The following is a 27,127-nucleotide window of genomic DNA, read 5'->3' as shown; positions in this document are numbered from 1 at the left end:
TGAATTTCAGTGAATACCCTGTTACCCACCTCACTAAGAAGCCATATTCCTGCTTGAATCCCAAGTCAGAGAGTGGCTGGAAAATGTACCATTATTTTATTCAGCCATCTTTCTTTCTTTTTGATTTTAACAAAGACATCAAAATAATTTAATCAAGAAAGAAAGTCTTTTCACAAATGGTACAAAATAACATGAGAGGAAGAAAACAACCCTTACCTCATACCTTACACAAAATTAATTAGGAACTAATTAGAAATCTAAAAGTAAAAAAGGCTAAAGCCAGAAAACTACTAGAGAATATTTTGTAGCCTGGATAGGAAAAGCCTTTAAGACAGGAAAAAAATACCCATAAAATTAAAAATTGATAAAATTAGATTTCATCAAATGAGAAACTTGTGATCATCAGAAGATACCATTAAAAAAAGAAAACATATGTCTGACAAACAACTGATATCCAGAATATATAAAGAACTCTTACAATTCAGGAATAAAAGGATAACTCATATATGTAAAAGCAAAAGGACTGAGATATTCCTAGTAGAAGTCTCTATATTTTTCATATTAACTAGGACTTAACCAGCAATACAGATGATGGTATTTTTTCAGATATTGGTGACAATTAATTTGAGTTTAAAAAGAATAAAATATGTGCTTAGACTCTAAAAATTCACTTTCAGTTAATTCAATTGAGTATAAAAGTAGCTTTTTCTATTGCTATATTAAGAGTTTCAACTGGTATTTCTGCAAGATTCAGTTCTGTTTTCCACATCTTTGGAGAAATTTTTTATCAGCCTAGTCCAGTCCAGTCCACTCCACTTGGGTACATTTTTTCTAGACAAGTCCTTTTTTCTAGACTAGTCCTTTCATAGAAATTTAAAAGAAGAATATATGAATATTTGTTATGAGCTCTCTGATACCTGTTGTGTATGCTCCAATATTCCTGTAAGCAGCACACCCAGGTCAGGTCATATGCTTCACATACAGAAGCTAGGCCTAGTTATCAAACATTCTCCTTACCCAGCTACAGGACTGACTCAATGAAGAGTTCATGGCCTGACCAGAACCAAGAAGATGCACTGAAAATCCTGGGAGGAGATCAAGGGGCCTTGGAAAGGAGAACCTCAGACATGAAACAAGAGATCTAGACCTAGTTAGTGCTACCTTGCAAGGAAGAAAGGTAACTAAGATTAAAGTGTAGCAAGAAGAATCAGGATGGGAGATAAAAATAGAGATAGCCTTATCCACATCCATGACCAACATTGGACAAGCATGATGAGTCCCTGAATAAAACTAAACTTGAAAAAAAAGACCTACCTCTGAATCTGAAACAACATGACCCCTTTTTGGTAAGCCAAGTTTTGAGTTAGGTTGGGTTTTCTACAACTTTCAATTAATAAATGTCTTATACAGAAGTACTTTGTCTTTTAAAATATTTTTGACACAGAAAGAATAGATATATATTTTTAAGTAGAAAAGGAGTTGATGGAAAAATAGATTTGAGATGATGAAAGAGATAAGAGACAAATGGCTAAATAAAGGTCCCAGAGCAGGCAGGAGCAAATATACTTAGGAACAGAAATTGGAAAGCTCATTTTAGAAAGAAGTGGGACATCTTTTTTCTCTGAAATAGGAGAAAAAAAGAAAACAAGAATACAAAGAGCTTGTGACACAGTGAAGATGCGCTGCCAGAGGAAGATCAGGAAGCACAACTGAGTGACAGTTTCTCCTTAGGACAGTGAGTCCGAGAATAAGGAGCAAAAGAGGAAGATGCTGTAATGGTATTTTTAATTCCTTTACGTAAAACGTTAAAGGGAGGATATCAAGAGTTGGTTTAAAAATTTCTTAGTAGGAAGAAAGGATAAGTTGAATGCCACAGTGGACATGCCTTTGTGATTTCCCTTAAGAAACTAATGAGCATTCAAAGTTTAAAAAGCAACTTCAGTAAGGCGGAAGGGAGTTTTAGATCAGTGGGGTTGAAGGTACAGGGCGACAAGGAAAAGACCTCTGTGGTGCCATATAGGATGAGACAGCCAAGGTGTCATCTGGCTAGGTATCCAGAAAAATAAAACCAGAAAGAGGACAAAGACTCAGAGCAATAAGAAATCCAAACAATTCACCAGCAGTAAGAAAGGTGGCATTATAGATGATGGGAAGATTATGATCCAACAAAAAGCTTTAAACCCAGAATCCTAGAGATCCAGAGTCCTGATACCAACTAAATTCATACTAGGGGAAAATTAGAAAATCCACTCCTCATGTTTCTTACTAGACTTACCTTCCCTTATTTTAAGTAAGAGATTCTATTTCTACAATTGCCTTACTAAATATTTTACTAAATACTGAAGTCTTATTTAAGCAATATTCTTGAAAACATAAATATAACAAAATAAAGAACACATATCCTTCCTTTTGAATGATTTAAAAAATTCTAATCAGAAGAGAGAAAGAACAAATTAAAATTTAGGTCAAATTTTGAATAGAAGTCAGAGTTCAAGAATACCAGAGAAGCTATATGGGCGCCTGTAAAGGACTTCAGAATCTTGAGGCTTCTGCTCAGCACAACCCGTGTTGCAGGCAGGGCCATGCTAGGGGTGCAGCCTGTGTAGTTGTGAAGGCCCCCCTCTTGCTGTAAGGCTCTACCACTGCCATAAATTCCTACAACTTTGTAACATGGATCCCCACATTTTTCTTTTTCCCTGAGATTATGCAACTTTTCCCACCCATGGGTAAAGCACAGCTTAGTTCTGATAAGCACTGAATGAAATTATGGAGATCTGGGTTCTCTGACTGCATGAACAGTAATTTGTAATGCTTATTTTTCATAATGAGTCACCAAATGTACAAAAATGTACAAACAACTACTAATGAAGTTGCTATAATGAGTTATCTGTTCTAATTTTTTTAGGTAATCACCACCCTGAAAGGACAACACTGTTTCTAATGCTTTACCTGTTACGATAAATGCTTACACAGTACAACCTGACCTAGAAACATAGAAAACCATTAATATCAGAAAGAGGGGAACAAAAAAGTCATCTATTTTTAGAATCACAACAAAAATAACATGATGGAAGCAGAAAATACCTGAAGCAAACAATAAAAACTTGAATAGAAGAATTTTCTGGCTTATTAGGTTCAGCTGCCGAAGAACTGAATGACCCCACTCTTGGTACAAAAGAGCAGTTTTTAAGGCCCTTAACTTTTTTTATCCCCTCAACATTTTTTATGATGTCTTACTGAGTAAGCCCTGAATTTATTATTTAGTCAGTATTTTAATGGAAAGCATACTGCAAAAACTATATAGGAAATAGAGCAAATCTAACAAAATGCAGATATACTCCATAAAACTTTATTCACAAATGCAACACAAAAATGAAGTGTTAGTGAATAGCAAAAGGTACTTTTCTAAGGGTAGTAAAGGAAAGCTTCAATAAATGGAAAGATAGACCAAAACCCTAAAGAAGATATACAAATTCTTCCAAACTCATATGCTAATATACTATGAATCTGATCAAAATCCAAATAAGATATTGTATAATCTGGCCAAGTGAGTAAGCGCAAAGGCACAAAAACAATCAAGAAATCAGTGACAGAATTTCATTACTAAGTTTATTTTATATTGAGGTAGGGATTGTATACTTTCAGAACAAAATGAACAAGTAAAGTCTGAAATATCTTCTTGCCTGGAGAGGATAGGTGCACTAATTCTCAACAGAAGGAAACACTCCTAAGAGGCATAGGCATGAAAACTAGTAGTCTGTGTAATTTTCATGTTAATTAAAAGAAAACACAGGGGCTGGGGTTGTGGCTCAGTGGTAGAGCACTTGCCTAGCACATGTGAGGCTCTGGGTTCAATCCCCAGCACCACATAAAAAATAAACGAATAAAATAAAGCTATGAAAAAATTACTTTGTTAAAAGAAAACAGAGATTTGAAAAATGAAGAGAAATTCTCAGTCTAAAGGAAATACAGGTTAGTATTCACCTGATCTTAGAGAGTGAGGGCCTTCCCCCTTATACACACACACAAACACACACACACACACACACACACACACGTATGTATATATAATTTGCATGTGTGTGTGTATATATATATATATATATGACAATATTTAAAAAGTAATTTACATAAATTTAAAAACTTTTGGGCTGGGGATGTGGCTCAAGTGGTAGCGCACTCGCCTGGCATGCGTGCGGCCCGGGTTCGATCCTCAGCACCACATACAAAGATGTTGTGTCCGCCGAAAACTAAAAAATAAATATTAAAAATTCTCTCTCTCTCTCTCTCTCTCTCTCTCTTAAAAAAATTAAAAACTTTTGAGAAATCCAAACCAATATATATAAAATTAAATTAAGGGGCCAGGGATATGATTCAGTGGTAGACTGACCACTTGCCTAGTACACAGAAGGTCATGGGTTTGATGTCCAGCACCAAAAAAAAAAAAAAAAAAACAATTTAAAAATTTAAATTTAATTACATAAAAAGGTAAAAGACAAAGTGGAAAAAAAGATTGTAATAAATGTAATGCATATAAATCTTGTAAGCATTTAAAACAATGGAATAAATCAATACAATACAACATAAATATTCAAGTTGAAAAGAAATATAAAAATAGACAATGATAATAGCAACATAGTGTCATACATATTTGAGACTCGGTTTATTACTTCCTTTTAATCTGTTAATCCCTTGGAAGGTAGTTCTAATGTTATTCTCGTTTTGTAAGCAAGGACATTATGGTGATTGACCAAAGTCACACAAATATTAAGAAATGGTACTGAAGTTGGTTCCTAGGAAGATATCCCTAAACCAGACTTCCATGTGGTTTCTATAATAACCAAACCTCTGTTACAGTCAATAATTTTTTAAATTTAAAAAAAAATTTAAACATTCAGACATATGCAAACTTAAAGTAATTAGATGTCATTTTCACCTTCCCCAAAGTCACCACATATTTTTTCAAAATAATGTTCATAAGAACAGTATTATAATCATGAAAAATGGAGACCTAAATGCCCAATGTTAGGAGTATGGATTATGAAATCATGATAAAACTAAACAATGCAATGTCATATAAATTTGCAAAATCAAATATTCTAAGACTTTTTAGTGACATTGAAAAATGATCCCAATGTAACATTAGGAAGAAAAAGAACAGCATAATTCATATAATATTGTCCACTAATATAAGATTATATATTTGAAAATGGACCAAATTATGGACAATAGTTGTCTTTGGGCAGTTTTTATTTGCTTTTTTATAAATTTCTTATATTTTAAAATGTCATATCTTATAACCAAAAAAAATTTAGTTTTAAGTGTGTTTTTATAGTAACTCAAAAAGTCCACTTGGACTTCTGGCTTTGTGTTCAGCACTATAAGAAGTTTATAGGTCACCACTGCATCTTAACAAGTAAAAAGCTGACCAACTGAAAAGTCAATATTTCTTGTCAGATCCACAAGAAAAGTGAAGTCACAGGGCATACCTCTACCCTCAAACTGGAGAAGACAGGCAGGAGAATATAGGAAGTCAGCACTTGGTAGAAAACAATCCTCCATGGAAGCCTGAGCAATAACTGACAAATTGCTGGAGGTCAGGGTGGACATGTCTAAGGGTAAACTCTAGAGGCACCCCACTGTAGGGTAAAGGCATATCTTTATATTATATAGCCTCCAGGAGCTTGTGAACTGAAGCTGGTTCTCACAGTTGGTATGAAGGGAAAATTCCACATTCTACTGTAGAGAGGAAGGGAAAGGAACCATTTTGAAATATACCAGAGCATTTTGTTCTTTTTAACAAGGGTTATCTTCAGAAGAAACCCAATGCAGCCTAACCCAAAGGAGTTTTATCAGACCCTAACCTACCTTGAAGAAGAGAAATCCCAACTCCAGCCCCTTCCAGCCATCTTGTGCCATCCCCATGTAGTGGAGGGAAACTGAGAAGCATGTGTTAAGTTCACAGTCAGAGGCACATGCTCACTAAAAGACTGAGACCTAACATACAACCAGGGAATGCCCCCACCTACATACACAAACTTTATCTCCACACTACTAAAGGTATTTATTGTGACTCCTTTTACCCAGCACATCATGTCCATCTATCAGGGAAAAATTGCAAGGAATATTAACAGGCAAAAATCAGTTTGAAGAGAAAGAAAGCATCAGAATCGGACTCAGTTATATCAAAGATGCTGGAATTATCACACTAGTTACTTAAAACAATGGTGATTAACATGCCAAGGGCTCCTATGGATGACAACATGCAAGAACATATAAGGCAAGACACTGAAGTAAGAGAGATGTAAAAGAAATTCCAGAGATTTAAACACAGTAACAGAAATGAAGAATATCTTCATGGGCTCTTGTTAGTAGACTGGACACACAGCTCAGTAAAGAATCTCTGAATTTAATGATATTCTCAATGTAAACTTCCAAAACAAGATAAAGAAGACTAGGGAAAGAAAAGAACAGAATATGTGAGAACTGTGATATATGGTATGACTACAAAAGATATAATGCACACATAATGAAAACACAAAGGAGGAAAAAAAGAAGAAATATCTGAAACAATAATGACTGAGAATTTCCACCAAATTAATGTCAGACACCAAACCACAGGAAGCCCAGAGAATAGCAGCAGGATAAATACCAAAAAAAAAGAAAAAATCAAAGATAATCTTGAAAGAAGACTGAGTAAAAGAAGATGTTGTCTATAAAGAGAAAAATTACATATGATTTTCTCTAAGAAACCATAAAAGTAAGAAGAAAGTAAGAGTAAAATATTTGGTATTATGTGTTGCAAGAAAAAAAAAAAGCACCAAGCTAGAATTCTCTACCCTGTGAAATTATCCTTCAAAGGTTAAATAGAATAAATAAAGACTTTCTCAGTCAAATGAAAAATCAGAGAATGTGCTGCCAGATCTGCCTGGCAAGAAATGTTCAAAGAAGTCCTTTTGAGAGAAGGAAAATGATATGGGTCAGAAACTCACACCTACATAAAGAAAAGTAGAGCACTAAAAGAGAAGTAAGTGAAGGCAAAATAAAACTTTCCACATTTCTCATTTGAAACTTATTTGTTCAAATACTAAAAAAAAAAAATACTATATTCAAATATGTACACAAATGTACAATATATATATATATATATACATATATACATATATGCTTATGTATATGTGGAATGAGTGACAGCAATGATACAAGAGACAAGAAGGAAAATTAGAATTATTTTGTTATTGTAAGGTTATTCACAATGTCTATTGCAAATTCCAGGGCAACAACTAAAAAAAATTTAAGAAAGAACTATAACTGATATACTAAGAAAGCAGAGAAAATAGAATCATATTAATGTTCAAATAAAACTGCAGAAGGCAGAAAAAAGAAATACAAAGAACAGGGGTAACAAATAGAAAATGACAACAAATATAGCAGACATTAATCCAAATATAAAATAATCACCTTAAATATCAATGGTCTACATATACCAATAGAGACAGCGGTTGTCAAATTGGGAGAAAAAATAAAAACTCAACTATAGGTTGGCTATAAGAAAACAACATGGAGTAAAAGCAGATAAGTGGAGAAAACACACCATGCCAACACCAATCAAAAGAAAATGGAAATCGCTATATAAGTTTCAGACAGAGCAGATTTCAGAGCAAGGGGATTATCAGGCATAAAGAAGAGTACTAGGTAATGACAAAGGGATGGATACCCCAAAGAAGACATAATAATCCTTAATGTGTAGGTGCCTAACAAAAGAGCATCCAAAGACATGAGGCAAAAGCTATAGAACTGCAAAGATAAATCTGAATCCATTATTAAAGCTGGATACTTCAACACCCCTCTCTCGGAAATGAACAGAACCAGCAGGCAGAAAAATCAATAAGGACAAAGCTGAACTCAATAACAGCATTAATCGACTAGATATAATGGACATCTATAGACTACTTCATACTATAAAGCAGAATGCACATTCTTCTCAAGCTCACATAGAACAATCACCAGGAAAGACCACATTATGGGTCATAAAACCATAAAACGCACTTTAACAAATTTACAAGACTGGAAATCATAGACTGCTAGAAAGCCACAGTGGCATTAAACTAGAAATAATAGCAGAAAGTTAGCTGCAAAATTCTCAAATACTTGGTGATTAAACAATGCACTTCTAAATAATACATAGGTCAAAGAAGAAAACTCAAGAAATTTTAAAACATTACGAACTAAATGATAATGAAAATATAATTTATCAAAATGTGTGGGATGCAACAAAGTTGTGCTTAGTTGGAAATTTAAAGCACTGAATGCATATATTAGAAAAAGAAAAAAGGATCTAAAATCAATCTCAGTTTCCACACTCTAGAAAAACAGAAAAAGAAGAGCAAATTAAATCCAAACTAAGCCAGAAGAAGATAATAAAAATTAGTGCAGGAATTAGTGAAATCAACAGAGAAAAATCAATGAAACCAAAAGCTGGTCTCCTTTGAAAATTTCACTAAAATCAATAAGCTTCTAGCCAGCCAAACCAAGAAAAAAAAAGAGAGGATGCAAATTACTAATATCACAAATGAAAAAAATAGATCATTAGTACAGACCCCATGGACATTAAATGGATAGTAAAGGAGAACTATGAACAAATGTGATAATTAGATGAAGTGGATCAATTCCTTAAAAGACATAATGTGACAAATTTACATAAACAGAAGATCTGAACAGGCGTCTATAATGCAGCATTATCCTAATTTTGAAAACAAAGACAGTGTATGCAAATAAAAATACAGACCAGTATCTCTCATGAACACAGATGACAAATTCCCAACAAAATCTATCAGCAAATAAAATTCAACTATGGGGAAAAAAAAGAGGATTATACACTATAACCAAGTAGAATTCCTCCCAAGTGTGCAAGATTGGTTTAACATTTGAAACCAATTAATATTACCTGTTACTTCAATAGGCAAAAAAAGAAAAATCACACAATTATTTCAAGAGATGTGAAAAAAAGCATTTGACAAAATCCAATACCAAGTTATGATTAAAAACTCTCAGTAAACTAGGAATAGAGGGGGAAACTTCCTCTATTCAACTGATAAATATCTACAAAATAATCTACAATTAACAATTTATGATGAGAAATTTTCAACTAAAATAAGAAATGAGAAATTCAAAGCTTTCCCACTTAAATAAGGAATAAGACCAGGGTGTTTCTTCTCATTGCTGCTTTGCAACACTGTGCTGGAAACATCTAATACAATAATAAAAGAAATAAAAGGTCACTAAAACAAATTCCTGAGATAATCAACTTATGAAGAGAAAAGGTTTATTTTGGTTCCATGGTTGGTTGGCCCTGTTACTCTGGGCCTGTGGCAAGGCAGCACGTCATGGTAAGAGCACAGGGAGCACGACCATTCACCTCACGGTCAGGACAGAAGGAGGAACAGGCTGGGGTCTCATTAACCCTCTTGAGGATCTGCCGCCAATGATCCAGAGACCTCCTGCTGTCAGGCCGTACCTCTTGACATCTCCACCATCTCCCATTAGAGCCAAGATAGAACAAGCTTTTTAACACATGAGCCTTTGGGGGACATTCCAGATCCAAATCACAGCAAAAGGCATCCCGATCAAGAAGGAAAAATTGAAACTGTCTTTGTTAACACATGGCCCAATCATCCACAGAAAATATCCAAAGAATCTTTTTAAAAAAGTCCAAAATCCAAAACACTGACAAAACCAAATGTTGGTGAGGATGCAAGCCTGGAATATGTAATTTATTGCCTCTGGGGATACAGCTGAGTTGGACAACAGTTTGGCAATTTCTTATAAAATTAATCATACTTGTACCATATGATATAGCAATAACATTTTATGGTATTTACTCATAGGTGAAAACTTATGTCTGTACAAAACTTGCATGCACATGCTTATTGTATATTTATAATTGCCCAAACTTGGAAGCAAGATGACCTTCAGTAGATGAACAGAAAAATAAACTGTGATAAATCTGGACACTGAAAAGGAATGGGCAACTGGGCATGGTGGTATACACCTATAATCCCAGTGGCTCAAGAGGTTGAGGCAGGAGGACTGAGAATTAAAAGCCAGCTTCAGCAAAAGCGAGGCACTATGCAACTCCGTGAGACCCTGTCTCTGAACAAAAAGTACAGAATAGGGCTGTGGCTGTGGCTCAGTGGTCAAGTGCTACCTGAGTTCATTCCCCAGTACCCCAAAAATAAAAAGGAATGGGCTATGAAGCCATAAAAAGACATTAAATGCATATTACTAACTGGAAGAAGCAAATCTGAAAGCCTATATACTATATGATTCTAACTCCATGACATTCTGGGAAAGGAAAAACTATGCAGACAACAAAAAGATCAGTGGTTTCCAAGTACTAGTGGGGGGAGAAAGGGAAGGATGGGTGAAGCAAAGATGACTTTTAAAGTTGTAAAATTACTCTGTAATACTATCACAGTGAATACATGCCATTAAAATTTGTCCAAACCCTTACAACGTATTACACCAAGAGGGAAACCTATTGTAAACTATGGTTTTTGGGTGAAAATGATGTGTCAACATATGTGATGCTGACATATGCTCTACTGTGATGGAGAATATTAAAGGTGGAGACTATTCATTTGGGGGTGACGGTTGTAAGTTCAGGAAATCTCTGTACCTTCCTCCCAATATTGCTGTGAACTTAGGTTCTAAAAAGTAAAGGGTTTTTTGTTGTTGTTGTTTTGTTTTGTTTTGTTGTAAGTCAAATGACAGGAACAGCATACTTTTTATTTAAAGTGACTTCCTTCTGCTTCTTTACTATGACTATTCCACTCAAAACTTATTTTTAAAAAAAGACTACAATATACTGTGTTTTACAAGACCTTCTTCCTTCAACTTCTGAAAACTGGTAATAATTAGCTTGATACTAAGATCAAAAAAATATACACTCCTTTATACTTTGCAATGCTGATCAAGCCCTTTGGCAAGCTCTATTTACACTTCAAAGACATGACTGGACTACTTCCTATCTTCTCTTCACTAGGCTGTGCCATAATCTCATTAAAATGTTAATGGATAGTTGTGCAGAAAGGAACTAATACAGCAAGCCTGAGTCTGTCTATTCTTGGAAAGATCTGCTTGCAAGGTTGGCCCTTGAAAGTCTGGGAACTTGGGAATTTAGGTGTTTTCCTATCACCATTCCCTAACCAATAAGAGTGATTCACTGTGCCTAAACTACTTGTACAACGTAATTTATACTGAACTCATTTCTTCTGGGAGTCTGGATTGTGGTAGTATTATATAGTGAGGGCCTTCAGGACCAGTCCCCAGTAAACACTCCAGGTGTGGAGTCTCTAGTGAGCTCTAATTAGATTATCTAATGGTTGACAGTACTTCACACGCATAGTCACAACTCATTCCAAGAGGATAGGCACATCTTGTATGATTCCACAGGGAAAGAATTCTTGGAAGAGTGTGCTGGCTTCCTCTAAACCTCACCCTATGCACATTTTCTCCTTGCTGAGTATCCTCTATCTATATATAAAGACCTTTAACTATAACTTTAACTTTGAATGCTGCTGGACAGTCAGCATTCAAAGCCAAGAGCCAATTTTTAGCCACTAACACATCTATATTCAAGACTTAGGAGTCCTCCTAGTGAATCACTGACCTTAGGGCCTGTCTTGGGGACTTGGTGTCAATAGTCCATTTACATTTCCAAATGAATAGAAAACAAATTGTATATAGAAAAACCCATAGGCACTTTAATAAGCTTACCTTGAGTTTTCATTTATAAATTACTTTCAATATTTCCTTAATTGTTTATCCCTCCCTCCCTTTAGCCCCTCATAAATCTGATTCAGATAGCAAAATATTTCCTCACCTAAACCTCCTTTTAGTTTAATTTTAGTGGTAACACACAAAGAAGCAGATTCAGGGATTTTTTTTTTTTCAAAAGAGATTTTACGGATCTTTTTTTAAACTCTCAACATGACATGACTTATAGTAGAACACAAAAAAAAGAAAGAAAGAAAGCTAGCTAGCTTCCCAGTTTCTTGGGGGAGGAGTATACCAAAGTTCTGAGGAGAAGCAATCAAACTGATGAGGAAGAAAAGACACAGATCCTGGTTATTCACTCTCAAATGGAGCTGGGAGAGAGAGAAAACTTATCCCAATTCCTTGCTAAGGGAGAAAAATTCTAGAAACATGAGGGATATATTATAAAATTAAAGAATCTAGGCTCCTCCTGACTGTGCCAGAAGAGAAGAGATCAGAAAAAGCAATAAAATGAAAAGCAAAGCAGGACTTGATGTTCATTACTGGGAGCTGGGCCTGCTGGACAGTCAGCATTCAAAGCCAAGAATCATCAGCTCTACCTTGAAATGGATGAGGACAGCACCACTGAGCTCAGATACTCTGCTTGTCTGCCAAGGAGGCAATACATATCCTTGAGTATTCATGAGGATTCAGTTGGCCAAGTGATCCTCCATGTGACTCAGAAATCTAATCCTAGACACCTAAGCAACCACTTGGGGGCTTAGGTGGGTTTGGTAACACATACGGAAGAAAAAAATTCAAAGAAGCTTGTAGTAAAGCATATGGAACAGAGTTAAGAAAATAGAAGGAAAGCATATTTTATTCAGAGAAAATACTATGACCAAGAAGTAGGCAACATTAAAACATTAGAACTTACTCTGAATATTCCATGGGGATCATTCTGTCTAAAAGTAAATATATCATAAATTCTTTCAATATTATTTATATCCCCTTCATATTCAACTCTTAGAGATCCTATTAGCTAGTCTTTGGCAAATTACATAATGGATTCTATAGAACCTACAGAAATACCTACATATTCTTTAAAGGATGAAGATATGTCCAGATATACAGACATACCATGAAGCAATTAGTTTAAATGGTAATTGCTTTTCTGTAAGTCCAATATTTATTAGGATGTGGATAAGGGATTTATGAATATAAACTAATGTGACAAAATAATCTTGAACAGCAAAAGATGTGTAGAAGTATTTTGCTCCATTCACCTGAGTTTCTATCCTTCAATGATATCATTCTTTCTTGGTTACTGGAGTTTCAGGGTGTGTCCAGCATTTGATAAACAGTCCCCCTCTTACTATTCATTTCCAAAATGTAATCAAGACCAAGATGGTGATCACACAGGTTTCTGCTTTATAGTAATCTGTTATACGAATTTCTCTGTGTGCCATTTCACAATACAAAAAAAGCTTAATTATTTAAAAAAAGAGTATATAAGAGAATTATTAACATAATAGAGGATGGTGGTCCCCTCTGGCAGAAGGAGAGACAGATGGAGAGCAGGAAAGGACACACAAGTGACTTCAGCACTCAAAGTGATAGTTTCTTTCTTCAACTGTGTGCTGGCTCTCTGTTTTTTGTTTTTGTTTTTGGTTTTGGTTTTTATTGTATTTTCTCCTGTAGCCTATATACATTCCATATATAGAAAAGATATACTAACTCAAAATTGTAAAACAAATTTGCAGCCATTATTAATGCATCTTATATTTCCAAATGGATTTTAGACTCAACTTTGCAAGTTTTGTAACTTCCCACTGAGATGTTTTAAAACAACTGCAATGAATTTTTGGATGAAACTGGTATATCCAAAGAATCCTTATTCGAAGATGAAATACTAGAAATGGCCCTATAAGATGACCAGATGCAGGCCCTGTTTATAAATTTCGTCCTATTTAAAGTGTTCTCTTTTGCACTACAGCATGACCCTGGAAACTGGACACATGTTGGTCTGAACACAAATGGTTATTTTATCCCTACTGGCAGCAACTCCTGGGTGTCTGTCCTTAGAGCCCCCCAGGAATTCCTAACTCCATGCTCCTGGCATGCACCTGTGCCTGTGCATCCCCTGCATTCCACAACTGTTGGTTAACAAATGAATCAAATAAGTCGGCCTCAACCTGTTGACTTCCCACCACTCTAAAGAGCCTGACTCCTTAGTCAGGCCGGATTCTTCATGTTTCACTGAGGATTAGAGATCACAGAGCAACCTGAATTCTGGAGACATGATGATAGAATTTATCCTTGATAGGAAGAGAGTGTTTTTTAAAAATAGGGGCAAAGTGTTGTCATCCCCAACTGCAATGACATAGTTGGAATTTACTAAATATACCACATAGTACCAAGAGAGTCTCTCAAACACTGTAGAAGACGTTCTATTTGTACTTTCAAAAATGTCAGAGACACTCTGATGGCAACAGCACCCTCTGCTGACTCTTCATAGAACCACATGAAAAAGAAATGCATTTGAGTCAGCCTGGGAAGTCATCTGATTATGTAAAGACTTCTTTTGGAAAAAAAAAAAAAAAACAGACAAAAATAGGGTAATTCCCATCTCAGTGTCCAGGTCTCCTTCTTTAAAAACTTAACCTCTTATAAGCTATAACAGTCACATAATGATTGAAAGGTGTTACTAGAATTAACACAGAGCTGTGCTGAATGTAAATGCAGCAGCTCAGCACATAGGGGCCAAGCCTTGACCACAGTACAATGCCAGCACACTGCACAGCTAATCACACACCCACGAGAATATGTACTCTAAAAGCATCTCATTTTAATGCAAAAATTCACATGAGTTTGTAGAGCCAGGTGTTAAGACTCTCAGCTCTGGAGTCCTGTGGGCCTGAGCAAGGACTGGTCCTGGAATTAGAGAAGTGACCTATGCCATTAGCTGTGCACTCCTTGTCAACGACACAGGAGAGGTGAGAGGACCTGTCTCACAGGCTTTCAATGAAGACTCAGCTAAATAATTAATGTAGATATAAAACTTAAGCAGAAACCTATAATGAGGGCTCATAAATGTGTCCTAGCACTCTCATCTCTATCATTAAGGGTATCTTGTAGATACAAGGAATACAATGTAAAATCTGATCAATATTATACTCTATTTGTTTAGAGGAAGGAAAGGCACAGCCCTATTCCCTGTATTCCTGGGTACTCCCAAGTCAGACCTGGCACCTAACAGACCTAATCCCTAAAGAGTAGTGGTCAGGCTAACTCCACATATATACAAATATGTATATATGCATACAACACAAATATAGCAAAAATGTTGTAAATTGGTAAATTCTGCATAAAAGCTATACAGGAGTTCTCTGTATTTGTACAGTGTGAAAATATTTCAAAGTAAAATTTTTTTAAGTATACAATAGTATATAAAAAGTATCTTAGTAGGAATTTTTATAGATGGCTTGGTAATTTGAAATATTCATGCCTTATAAACCATGTCAGATCAGAAAAAATGCTTATTGTCTACCTCACAGTGAGAGCATGAGATGGACAAACAGTAGTTGTATCAGATGCTGAAGAAATTTTATTTTGGAGCAAAGTACCCTACTATAGGTACATAGATACAAAGCCGTCTTCCAAGACATACGTTTATGGAACTTCTTCCCTCCAGAGAGAGATGTACACATAGAAGTACTTAAAAAAGAGGGTTCTGACTCTTCCTCTGGATTCTAAGAGAAAAGGAAATGAGATAATAAGAGGCAGAACTGCAATAGCATCTCCGGAACTAAGAGATGACCTCAGAACCAGGCCGAACCAGTATTTGGGGGCCTCCTGGACTGTGAGAGGTGGAATGAGGGCAGGATTTCATTTTTCTCCATGGAGGCTTAACCACTAGTGACTTCCCTCACTTTGGTCAAACAAGGAGGCCACTAGGCTACAGATACAGATTCTGCCATGCTGCAAGACAGTCCTGAACAAAACAGACAAACACACACTACTTCATGGAGCTCACTTTTATAAACTAACTAATAAACTAAATACAATTAAATAATATAATAGATATCCTGGTGTGGCCTCACAGGAAAGCCTCACTGTGAGGCTGTGCAGAGGTCTAGGACAGCAGCACTGCAGGCAGGGAAGCGGGAAAAGTACCCAAGCACACAGCAGGCCTGGAATGGCCAAGGAACAGGGAGGAAGCCAGAATGGCTGGTGCAGATTGAAGAGAGCAGGCAGAAGATGGAAGGCAATAGGCAATAAGGCCAGAGGGGGACAATGGGAACACTGAGACCAGGAAGAGGATGCAGAGTGAGAGCCCCACAGGCCACTATAATAATGATCATAAAGTTCAGAGGGCAAGGAGAGTTCTGGGGAGCAGCTGTGGCAGAAACCACTCCAACTATTTCATCCCCTACTGTGGGTACTAGGTCTCATTCATCCATCACCAAGCCAACTTCTCGCCATGATAAAACCATGAAAGGCTAGCAAGTGTTTCGCAACTCAAACTCAGTCAAGGCTGGGGGAAGGGGACACCTAAGGACACAAGTATGGGCTCCTCAGAGAGTAGACTAAGTTCTCTGCCAACACAAGCATCAAAGGCACTGGCATTTGAACCTGGGTTGTTATATGGCATGTCAGCGAGACCCTTAACAGTGCATACCTAGATTCCAAGGATCAGATTTTATCTGCAGGGCCACAAAGGACAGAATGACTACAACCAATGAAAGAATTTCCACAACTTTGCAAAATGGATGGGCTGTTCACAGGCAGGGCACCTGACCAAAAGGCTGCCAGTGCCTATAACCACCATCTGAAGTGGAGGCCACAGGGCCCAAGTAAGTCCAGGAGAGGCCAGCTCAAGAGCACCTTTCAGTGCCTGCCTACCTCAGGGAGCCCAAGACTCTGGGTACAGCAGAAAAAAAAAATGAGAAAAAACATAAAAACCTGAAAATGAAACAACCTGAACAGTCAATTCAGAAGTCTAGGGGGAAAAAAGTCAAAATATACCTACAGAAAACACACACTACTTCATGGAGTTCACTTTTCTAAACTAACTAATAAACTAAATACAATGTTAGGAAATTATACAAATACCAAATCTGATTCCAAAGGAGAAAGTCTGATTATTACTGAATCAGTAATAGAAGAAAAAATGAAAACTGTACATTGTACCATCTGTGAGTGAAAATGAAAAGACACTAAAATCCAAGTAACTAAAACCAGTGGCTTAAATATAAATATGACAAGAGGAGCTCATTGTAGGGATTCTAGAATATTTACTATTAGAAATTCATTAGTGAAATTTACTATGTTAATAGTTCAAAGGAGAATAAAAGTCATATGATCATCCACAGTTGTCCAAAGATATGGAACAGCATTTAACAATTACTCCTCATTTAAAAAATAATAAAAATCCAACTAATCTAGGAATAGAAAGAATTATCTTCAACCTATAACAATACATAACAAAAACCTTCAGTACCAGCATTCCCTGAAGGAGACTGGAGGATCCCAGTTCCTTCTTTCCCTCTCTTTTTACCTCCCAACCATAAGGTGAGCAGTTATGCACCATGTGGTCCTGCCATGATGTGCTCCTTACTAAAGACCCAGAACATTATGGCCAATCGACCATTGCCTGGAACCTCTAAAATCATAAACCAAAATAAATATCTTCTCCTAATAAGTTGGTTATATCAGGTATATGTTATAAATGATCAGAACCTAAAACATGAATGAAAATGAAAATAAAATAAATCAGAATTTATGGGACACCACTAAAGCAGTACTAGGTAGAATACACTATGTCTCTTCATTATCAAAGTTCCTGAAGCAATGACTTCAGTTTTCCTATTTAAAAAGCTAAAAAAGGAAAAGCAAATTACAAACCTGAAGAAGTGGAAAGAATAAAAATCTGCATACAAATCAATGAAACACAAAAGAACATCCAAGAGAGGCCAATTAAACCAAAAGGTGGTTCTCATAAGATCATTAAAATTGACAAGTTTCTAGCCACACTAACCAGAAAAAAAGAAAAGACACAAACTAGCTATCAGGAATCAGGGGGCATCACTACAGATCCTACAAATATTAAAAAATAATAATAAGGGACTATGAATAACTTTATTCTAACAAATTCAACAAGTGAGATAAATGAACAAGTTCCTTGAAAGACACAAATTATCAAAGCTCACACATGAAGAAATAGATAACATAAATATCCCTGTAGATATCAAAAAAATCAAAACTATAGTTAAAATTATTCCCTCAAGGAAAGCTGCAGGCTTTGATAGATTCATAAGATTCTATGTAAAATTCTCCAAAACTCCAAGAAAAAGGAAGACTTCCCAACTGATTCTACAAGACCATCTGTGACCTGAGGCCAAAACTACACAGATATTACAAAACAACTAAAAGACAAAATGGAAGAAAAGATACAAAGATTAAATAGTCACTAAAAATCTTAATGACAAATGTACAAAATTAGTATGAAGAAGATGCTAAAACACTCCTAAAAGACATATAAGTATTTTTAACAAATTGAAGGGCATTCCACATTCTTGGGTGGAACTATTCAACAACAAAAATGTCAAAGCATCTCATGTTAATGAATTCATAATTACAATAAAATGCCAAAAAGCAAAGGAAAATATAGAAATCTTGAATCAAAAGGCAAGGAGGGCTCAAAGACTAATGGAGAAGCCAGGTGTAATGCAGCACACCTGAATCCCAGTGACTCAGGATGCTGAGGCAGGAGGACCATAAGTTAGAGGACAACCTCAACAACTTAGTGAGACTCTATCTCAAAATAAGAAATAAAAAGAATGTGGGATATATCTCAGTGGTAAAGTATCTCTGAAGGAAAGGGAAAGGGAAGAAAGGGAAAGGAAAGGAAGACAGACAGGCAGCAGACTAATGGAGGTGAATCCAAAGAACACAGAGCAGATCCCAATGACCAAATTGGCAACAATTTTAGCTTCAAAAAGAATAACATCTGTAACTTTTTATAAATTATTGGATAAATAGACTTACCCAAGAATCCAGAGAGACACTAAACATGAAAAAAGAAAGGAAGGAAAGAGAAAGAAGTATGAAAAACAGTTCCACTATAGGAGGTAACTACACATCATTTTCTTAATCTGAAAGTTGACACTTAAAATGAAAAGAATTAAGCATCTACCTGCCTTCACCCAAGTGATAAAACAAAGTACCTTTTAAAATCTCAGCTAGAAAATATAGAAATAATGACATAATTAGAAATCCAGCATTTCTAAATTCAAAAAAAAAAATTAGGCAAGGATCTTTAATGGATGTCAAGTTCATTAGGTAAAAAGCTTTTGAGGAACAGTGTATCTGGTAAAGAATGGCTTTATAATGAGAGCTCTAGTGGTCAGTTTAACCAAAAGAAATTCAGCAATACTAACAGTGAGATGACCCGACATTATACGCCTCTTAATATGATGCAAAATGAAGGAGATATAATTTCCCATATAAAAAATCCTTATCAAAAATATTAAACTCAATTATATACAAGTATTTACATCAAATTCCATGTGTACAGTATACAAAAGAATGAAAAATCAGAATACAGATATTCTCTTTTCTTTTGCTTAGCTCAAGTTCCCTCCTCCATCCCTGGGTCTCCCTGGCCTCTTCTCAGCTTTGGCAAGTGGGACAACACTTAACTCAGCACACACGAGAAGGCTAGCCTCTCTTTGTTCTCATCCTGGACAGGTACTACATCAGCTCTGTTGGCACACTGACCAAATCCTCAGAGAAAAAAGGGAAAAGGGTGGGGGGGAGTGCAAAACAATAAAAAAATATAAGCAAAGAAAATGAGACCACAACCAGAAAGTAGAAAGTGATGGTGGTAAAAGAGCCAAAGCCAGATGCAAAAGAGATTCACATTCACAAAGCCAAGGAATCTCACAAGTCCAGAGTGAGATGGGGTCAGGGAACATAACTGTGCCAATGGATTACAAAATGACCAGTTAGGAAAATGATTCTTAGCCCCAGAAATTAGTTCCATATTCTCTACACCTTTTACTTTCATGGAACAAAAATTAAATTAACTTCACCTTTCTTGGTGAAGAGATTGCGAAATGTACCACACAGGTAGAAAACTCCACCGCCGTGCATGTCAACATGGAGTTGGTAGCCATGCAACCCGTACTCTGGACTGTCATCCAAAAAGGGACTGTGAAGAGGCAGCTCATAGGGCCTGAAAAGAAAAACAAAACACACGTAAATCTGTCATCACCAGAGATGAAATACTTGGGTTGAAATTACTTCTAAAACAATTAGCATTCATTCAAAGCACTATCTTTTACCAATGAGACACTATAGAGACACCAATAATCTTCAATACCATAAACCCAAAAGAACTGTTTTGTGTTCCTCTCACCAATTTCTATAAAAACAGGCACATTTATGAGTGCCAAAGGTACCCATAGGACCACCATGATGAAGGTATTTCTGAGATGGATCCCAACATCAGTTCTACAAAGGTAGAACTGCCTTCAATGTTCTCAGTAACCAGAAACCGGGGTACTCAGCAAGGAAATGCATCAAACAGCAGACCTACAGGTTAGGGACTCAGGCAAAACTGAAGCCAAGATGATCAAAGTTTTGCTCCATAAGAAAAACCTTACTATAAGGTAACACTCAAAAGCACCCAGGAGCTTTTCAGACAATAAAAAATAAAAATAAATGAGTAAGGGAGTGTATTAGTCCAAAGAGGAAGGTTAAGAGCTACAGGGAAATGGAAAGCATGTTCCCCAATGAAGGACATTCAAATGCATTAAAAGATACCCTGAACAAAATAAATCTGCAGACCAAATTCATCCAGAGGGCCCTTAATGTGCATGTCTTGCAAGATATGAAAATTCACAGAAGTGCAAGAAACTGAGGGATCAGCTGGCAGCATCTTGTAGTAGTGAAGCATTCCTATGTCCATGAATAATGTTATATTAAGTACAAAATCCTTAACTAGGGATACATAAAGCAAATATGTACTCATTAATAATCCAACTATGTTAGCAACAGCTAAAGCACTTATGCCTGTTGGCTTGTGTCTACCGATTAGAAGAATATCTTTGTAGCTATTGTCAAATATTAAGATGGCATCAACTTCTAACCCTTTATATTGATGGTATAAAAATTCAATTCACCCATAGATACATACACAGAGGCTGAGCCTAATGTGCTCCTCTCCACAAGGTGATGAAAATGAAGATTTGCCATGACAAAAGCCAGTTCTTCCTCCTTCTGAAAAGTTAATTAAAAAGAATACATTTTTCAACTGAAATATTTTAATATTTCACAAGGTCGTTGTGAAGATCACAGCACATTCATCTTGCAGATAGATGTGGTTTCTAATAACTAGAAGATCACCATGGCACAAATACGTTATTACTGCTAATATATTATTACTATCTAATAAGACTTATGTGTCACACTGACAGCAGGACCACAATTCATCCAAATAGGCAGAGCATGCAGTACCAAAAGAATTAACATCCTAGGACTTGGGAAACATCAAAATACTCTATTATATATGATGATTGCAAATTATAAATATATATATATATATATATATATATATATATATATTTGTGATTGCAAATATGTATAAATATATATATGTACACATACATACATGCATATGGTCAATTCAGGGCTGTTTCGAACTCTTGTCCAATATAAAGACAACACTGGTAAGACTTCCACAAGTACCAGATTAATTCAACAAATACTGAACATTACTGGCATAATGTTCCTCTCTCAAGAAAATACTTGATTTAGCAAATGCAGTGAGAGTGATTAGATTCAGCTTTTTCTCATGCCCATTAGGCTGAACAGAAAATATGACTATTTGGGACTCATCCATCTCTCTTCATATTCATGGTTGATGCTGACTGGTGTAGACACAAACAGTAAACCTTCAAATACCAGGCAGAAGACAAGCAGATCAACCACAGTCTTCTTAACTCTTTAGGCCAACACAGATGGATGGTCAAGTCATAAAATGTAAAATAAAAAAACCCTTGCCTCACCCACAAGTTACCTTCAAAGAGAAGGGGACAGAGGAAAAGAAAAATGGACAGCCATAGGAGATTGAAAAAAGAAAAGAGTGCCACAAGATGATGCTCTATGAAAATGGAGACCTTGATTCTGTCTCATCAGTGTACACTGATGCACACTGCTATTCTCAAAATAAAGTCTGTTAACTCCCTTAAAACATCCACAGGCCAAAGACTTAAATTTGTATACACAGAGGTATATTCTGCTTTTTACTCTGTGACTGCCAGAAAATAACCCCCAGAGGAGGAGCAAGCAACCAGCCTGACTCGGCACAACAAGAAACCTATGTAAAAGGAAAGGACAACTTCTCAAACACTTGACCCTGAAAAGCAAATTATATCCCATGCTACATCACAGCATCAGAAGCATGCTTGGAACACTACCATGGTGAATGACCAAGAGGCTTTGGCAGACAAGGACATGAAAGAAACAGAGGAAGAAACACGGATTGATTGGAAGGGGGAAAGGAGAAGCCCCATGACATTAAAAGAACAACATTAACAAAAACAGAAAAGGAGGAAGAAGTGGTTTGTCAACTGTGACAGCAGAACAGTAGAGCTGCTTCAATAAAAGAGAAGATCATTTAGCCAGAAAAATGAGGCTGGTAAGATGCAACTGCTGAAAAGTCAAGGAGTTTACATATGACTTTATACCTAATGGTGAGTGAACATGTGGCTGTGACAGGGAAATGATTCAGGATACACAAGGAATACATCTTACCTTCCATAGCCCCACCAGGAGACCAGGGTGTAGGCAAAAGATCTGAACAAGTCTGTCGCAACCAATCATGGTAGATTCCGTTAAGTGACTCAAGTCATACTTTGCAATTAAAGAATGCCATCGAGGTCTTTGAAAACCCATGCCAAAGAAAAAAGAGAGACGTGAGCTTTCCTATCTGTATCACTGTTACTACTCAGTGTATCTAAAAATGCTTTTGAAGAGCAATTTATACATACTTATTTACTCAAACTAAGTGGCACAATCAATCATGACGTGGGGACACAAAAGACTTGCATAAATAAAACGCAAAATGGATACATTTGAGCTTTTCACCATACTATGTTTTCCCCACTCCCTTGCTCTATCAACTCAATGACCCAGCCAGAGGGGCACTGAAGAATTAGCATGGTAAAGCAGTGGCAGAACTGTCTTCTATTCTCATACCCCCACCCCCACCCGACGCCAAAACCCAGAAAAAACATGACAATCAAAAGTCAATTCTCAACATGTAATTCTAACCTAGTGAGTGAAATAGTGCATAAGCAAAGGTAAGATACTTTAAGTTACACAAAAACAGGTAATCTCAGTAGGATATCTGAACACAAAAGTCTCTTTCGAATTTATCTTCAGGGAAACTAAGAGAGTGAAAACTGAAACATTAGAAAATAAATTTAAACCAAAATCATGATTGTTATCATAAAGGAGATAACCTGAGAACTCAGTGTCTAAGAGTAAATACTCAGAGGTGTAAGAAAAGACGAGACTTAAAGTCATCTAGTGAAACCTTCTAGAGCACTATAAACGGTAGACATGAATGTCTGTCATTCTCAGGAACCTAAAGATGATTCAGGGAATTATAAGAAAGATGAGATCTCATTGGTCAATTAACAGAGCACAGCCTTAGAACAAAGTCCTGAAGGAGTTGGGGCTCCAGAGCATTCTAGTCTGCCTCCAGCACCTAGCACACAGAAGTCAATAAGTATGAAAATGTTCATTAGGTAAAAGAATTTTTTAAAAGGTCAGCTATAGCACTGTTTCATAGCAGAGGATGCACTATAAGGCACTAGAGGCAAACCCACAGCTCCCATACCAGGGAATTGAGCCCTTCAAGAAAACTTTTTGTGCTGAGAATCACTGGAAAAGAAGAGGTGGTCAGTAAGCATATGTGTGATTCAAAAACTAAAAATACATTCAGTATATGCAGATTATTCCTGAAGGAGGATGATTTCTGATTTAATTGTGGATTCAGGGAAACCTGAGGTAAACCCTTAGCTCCCACTGACAGTGACTCTTCCTCCTCAACCACAGCAGACAATTTCTTGTGTATGAGATCTCCAGCCTCCTCAGAAGGGAGGTTGAAAAAATAAATGAGAAAATACCATGAAAGCATAGTGCACATGGCGGGTACTTAATAAATGGCAGTCACTGCCACTGCCATGATTAAAATGGAGAGGAGGCGAGGTGGGGTGTGAAAATCCCTCTTCTCTCCCTCTCCAATGGGCCCAAAGGTTAAAAAAAAAATACACCAGATTCTGTGGATGTGCTGAGTTCTCATTTGCCTTGGCCTTACAAGCCACTGACATACACTGGCAAGGAAGCCAACTGAGATTCAATTAGAAAGCAATGAATTATAGGGAAATCCAATTCGCAAATTACATCAACAGTACTTTCACTGTCTCTGAAAAAATTCTCATTGAAGAAACAAAAAACAAAAACAAATAAAAGTCATAAAGTATCTTCTTGGAGACAAGGATCTGTGCTGCCGCATGATGACAGCACTGGTTCACAAACTTACAATGAAAGAGCAATCAAAACCAATGCCATGGTTGATCAGAGGCCAGCTAAAGTCCATGGAGTGTTAATGGAAATAAATTACATAAAATATATTTCCTCAATAAATTCCAGCATTGCTCACTGTATATCATCCAGTATTCCTGACCTTGATGTCAAGTTTTAGGAATATACTGTTTTCAACTGAGAGTTACAATTCCACCTGACCCATTTAGTCTTTTGTGTTCATTTTAATTAATGTTAACAGTTTTGTCCTAATACTTGTAAACAGCATTTCATGATATGCCAAGTAGCATGTTGTTCAGTCAAATAAGAACGGAATCTGTGGGCTCAGCCTCCAAACACTATTTCATAATGTGTAAAACCTAAATATTGTATTAGAATAATCTGGTACCCATCATGATACCATATGCAATTTCAGAAAGTTATTCAAATAAAAAAACTATTTAAAAGATAACTGTGTTTCCAAAATGTTTTCAGTAATACAATCAGAAAAAATAATTCATATGTTTTTCACTGTGGCATCAAGGGCATTTTCAAAATACAAAACCTGGACTTACATCAGTGAGAAGTCTGAATGTCCTCATATTCACAGCATAGGGAGAGCTAAGTGATCACAACAGGACCACAGAGAAGCCAGACACAAGATCCACCTCCAGGGAAACGGTAAAGAGCACTGATCCTCCTGGGGACAGCTAGCCCTAAAGTCAGGCACCTGAACACCTTTCACCAAGGACAAAGAGAGACCGATGGGTGAATCTGCAGCATGCAAGAATAGCAAGAAAAGGGGTATGGGAAGTGTTGCTGAAAAGTCCAAGGACATCGTAACAGTGAAAGAGGAGGGAGGGAGAGCAGGACATAAATTCTGCAGAAGGTAGATAGGACCCTTTCATCTGTGGTAGATTTTGTATGGACTATGTTAGCTTGCTCAGGAAATGGGGATGCTACATGCCATAGTCCAACTTTCAAGAGAAAATAACTGATAATGAGAAAAGTGGCATGAGAGATTTCCTGGGTAAAATAAAGGTAAGCCTTCTAATGCGTATGGACTCAGTATAAAGCCACCTAACAACAGGAAAAGAGTGAGTGTTCAGTAAGCACTAGCACTGGGATACACACACCTTTGATATTGCACTTTAAATTGATAAGAGTCTGATCTTCACAGTAGTCCCCCTACACTAAATACTACACAGGCACCATCCCATTTACAGATGTTACAGTGGAAACATGCAAAAAGTTACGTACACAAGGTCACACATGTATTAAGTTCAAAAGAAAGACAAGCAAAATAAAGAATTATATGCATGACTTCATACTTCAACTATGATTGGTATAATCATTTACTAAAGAAAAATGTAATCATTGTATAGATCTTTCTATTAAAAACTTCAAAAGGTTAGCCATCAATATCCAAGAAACTTTGCTAACTAGAACATCATTTCACATTGTTACATATAACCAATACATGAGGAACTTAAATTCAGACCTGATTTAAGTATGACAAAGACATTTTTTTCCTATTCCATGGTGATGCAAAATGGCAGAAAAGTCTAGGGTACAATCAAATTAAAATACATTAGCAATATTTTTGAATTACCAAAGTAATGCCAACTAATATTTATGTACAAGATGCTGTCACTTGAGAGTTCTGCAAATTAATACTTACCCATTTTTGGCAGGAGGTTTATGCCGGTCCATAAAAACTGGTGTCACACCACACAAATCCAAGGTTGTTAATGTTGCTAAACATGGCCAGTTTTTGCCATACCACACAACAGTAACTGATGTATCATTTAAAGAAAGATCAACATGCTGCATGATATATTCTTTTCCACTTTTTTCTCTCAATACAATTGCCCAACCTAAACCTGATATCCTGCAGAAAGAAAAAAAAAACCTAAAAATGTTTACCTCATTCTAGAAAATAAATGCTAAAGGCAATTTCATACATTATCTTGAAAGCATCTATTTCCGTGAAAGCAAAAATCAACATTCTCGGAACATGCACAACATAATTTTTGTTTCACCAAAAGTTCCTTTGTTATACTTTTTCTCCTCTCTTAAAACCGACTGAACATCTATGATGTTCCAGCAACTGACAACAGACGTTAAATACAACAAAGATTCCACCCAGAAGGAAGAACATCTTGAACACCCTTGCTTTACTAGAGCAGATCATTAGGTTATTTCTGCTTTTCATAAAAACAGAAAAACTTTAGGCCACACATATGGAATAGGAATATACTGCATATTATATAGATGCAGAAAAACAAAAAATTATCAGCGATAGTTCCCCGCACCTAAACTACACATCTGCCCTATGCACAGGACACTAAGAGCTGAGGCCACCAGTCTTCTCTAAAGTGGTTATAAATTGAAAGGTGCCACAGTCTGTCCAGGAGCCTCAGAGGTCCCTGCTCAAGGACACACTGCATACCTAAGGGCCTCTTTGGTTTTCACAGGAAGGCCTGTGTAGGGGCTGACAGGTTGGAGAACCTGGGCCAGTGCTGTCTTCACAGACGTGATCTGTTTTGCAATAAATTCTTTCTTCCAATAGCCAGCTTCTTTATCCTCAACTGACAGTCCACTCACAGACACAGTTGTCTCCTCCACTGAGTTAACTTTCCAATTGGATCTTTTAGGTGAAAACACAGTTGAATAGATTCTGAGCCAAATAAAACTGGGGAAAAAAGAGAAAATACATAAACTAAGAGACATTGCCACACACCTATATTATGCATCTCATATTAAATTGGAG

At 36.5% G+C, this 27,127-nt stretch overlaps 1 protein-coding gene across 1 annotated transcript in view; it reads right to left on the bottom strand.

The window, feature by feature from the left end:
- Positions 1–27,127, bottom strand: part of Fbxo15 (F-box protein 15) — a 59,684-nt gene that overhangs the window by 17,150 nt on the left and 15,407 nt on the right. The window contains exons 4-8 of the mRNA XM_026388695.2: positions 26,807–27,049; positions 26,036–26,245; positions 22,579–22,705; positions 20,960–21,042; positions 19,854–19,996 (exon numbers count right to left, since the gene is read on the bottom strand). Of these exons, the coding sequence (XP_026244480.2) occupies positions 19,854–19,996; positions 20,960–21,042; positions 22,579–22,705; positions 26,036–26,245; positions 26,807–27,049 (806 nt within the window). The remainder of the gene's footprint in view (positions 1–19,853; positions 19,997–20,959; positions 21,043–22,578; positions 22,706–26,035; positions 26,246–26,806; positions 27,050–27,127) is intronic.

The sequence above is a fragment of the Urocitellus parryii genome, chromosome 13, assembly GCF_045843805.1.
Source record: "Urocitellus parryii isolate mUroPar1 chromosome 13, mUroPar1.hap1, whole genome shotgun sequence".
NCBI lineage: Eukaryota > Metazoa > Chordata > Mammalia > Rodentia > Sciuridae > Urocitellus > Urocitellus parryii.
The sequence above is the reverse complement of the archived record's forward strand: the minus strand, read 5'-3'. Positions and strand labels throughout refer to the sequence as shown.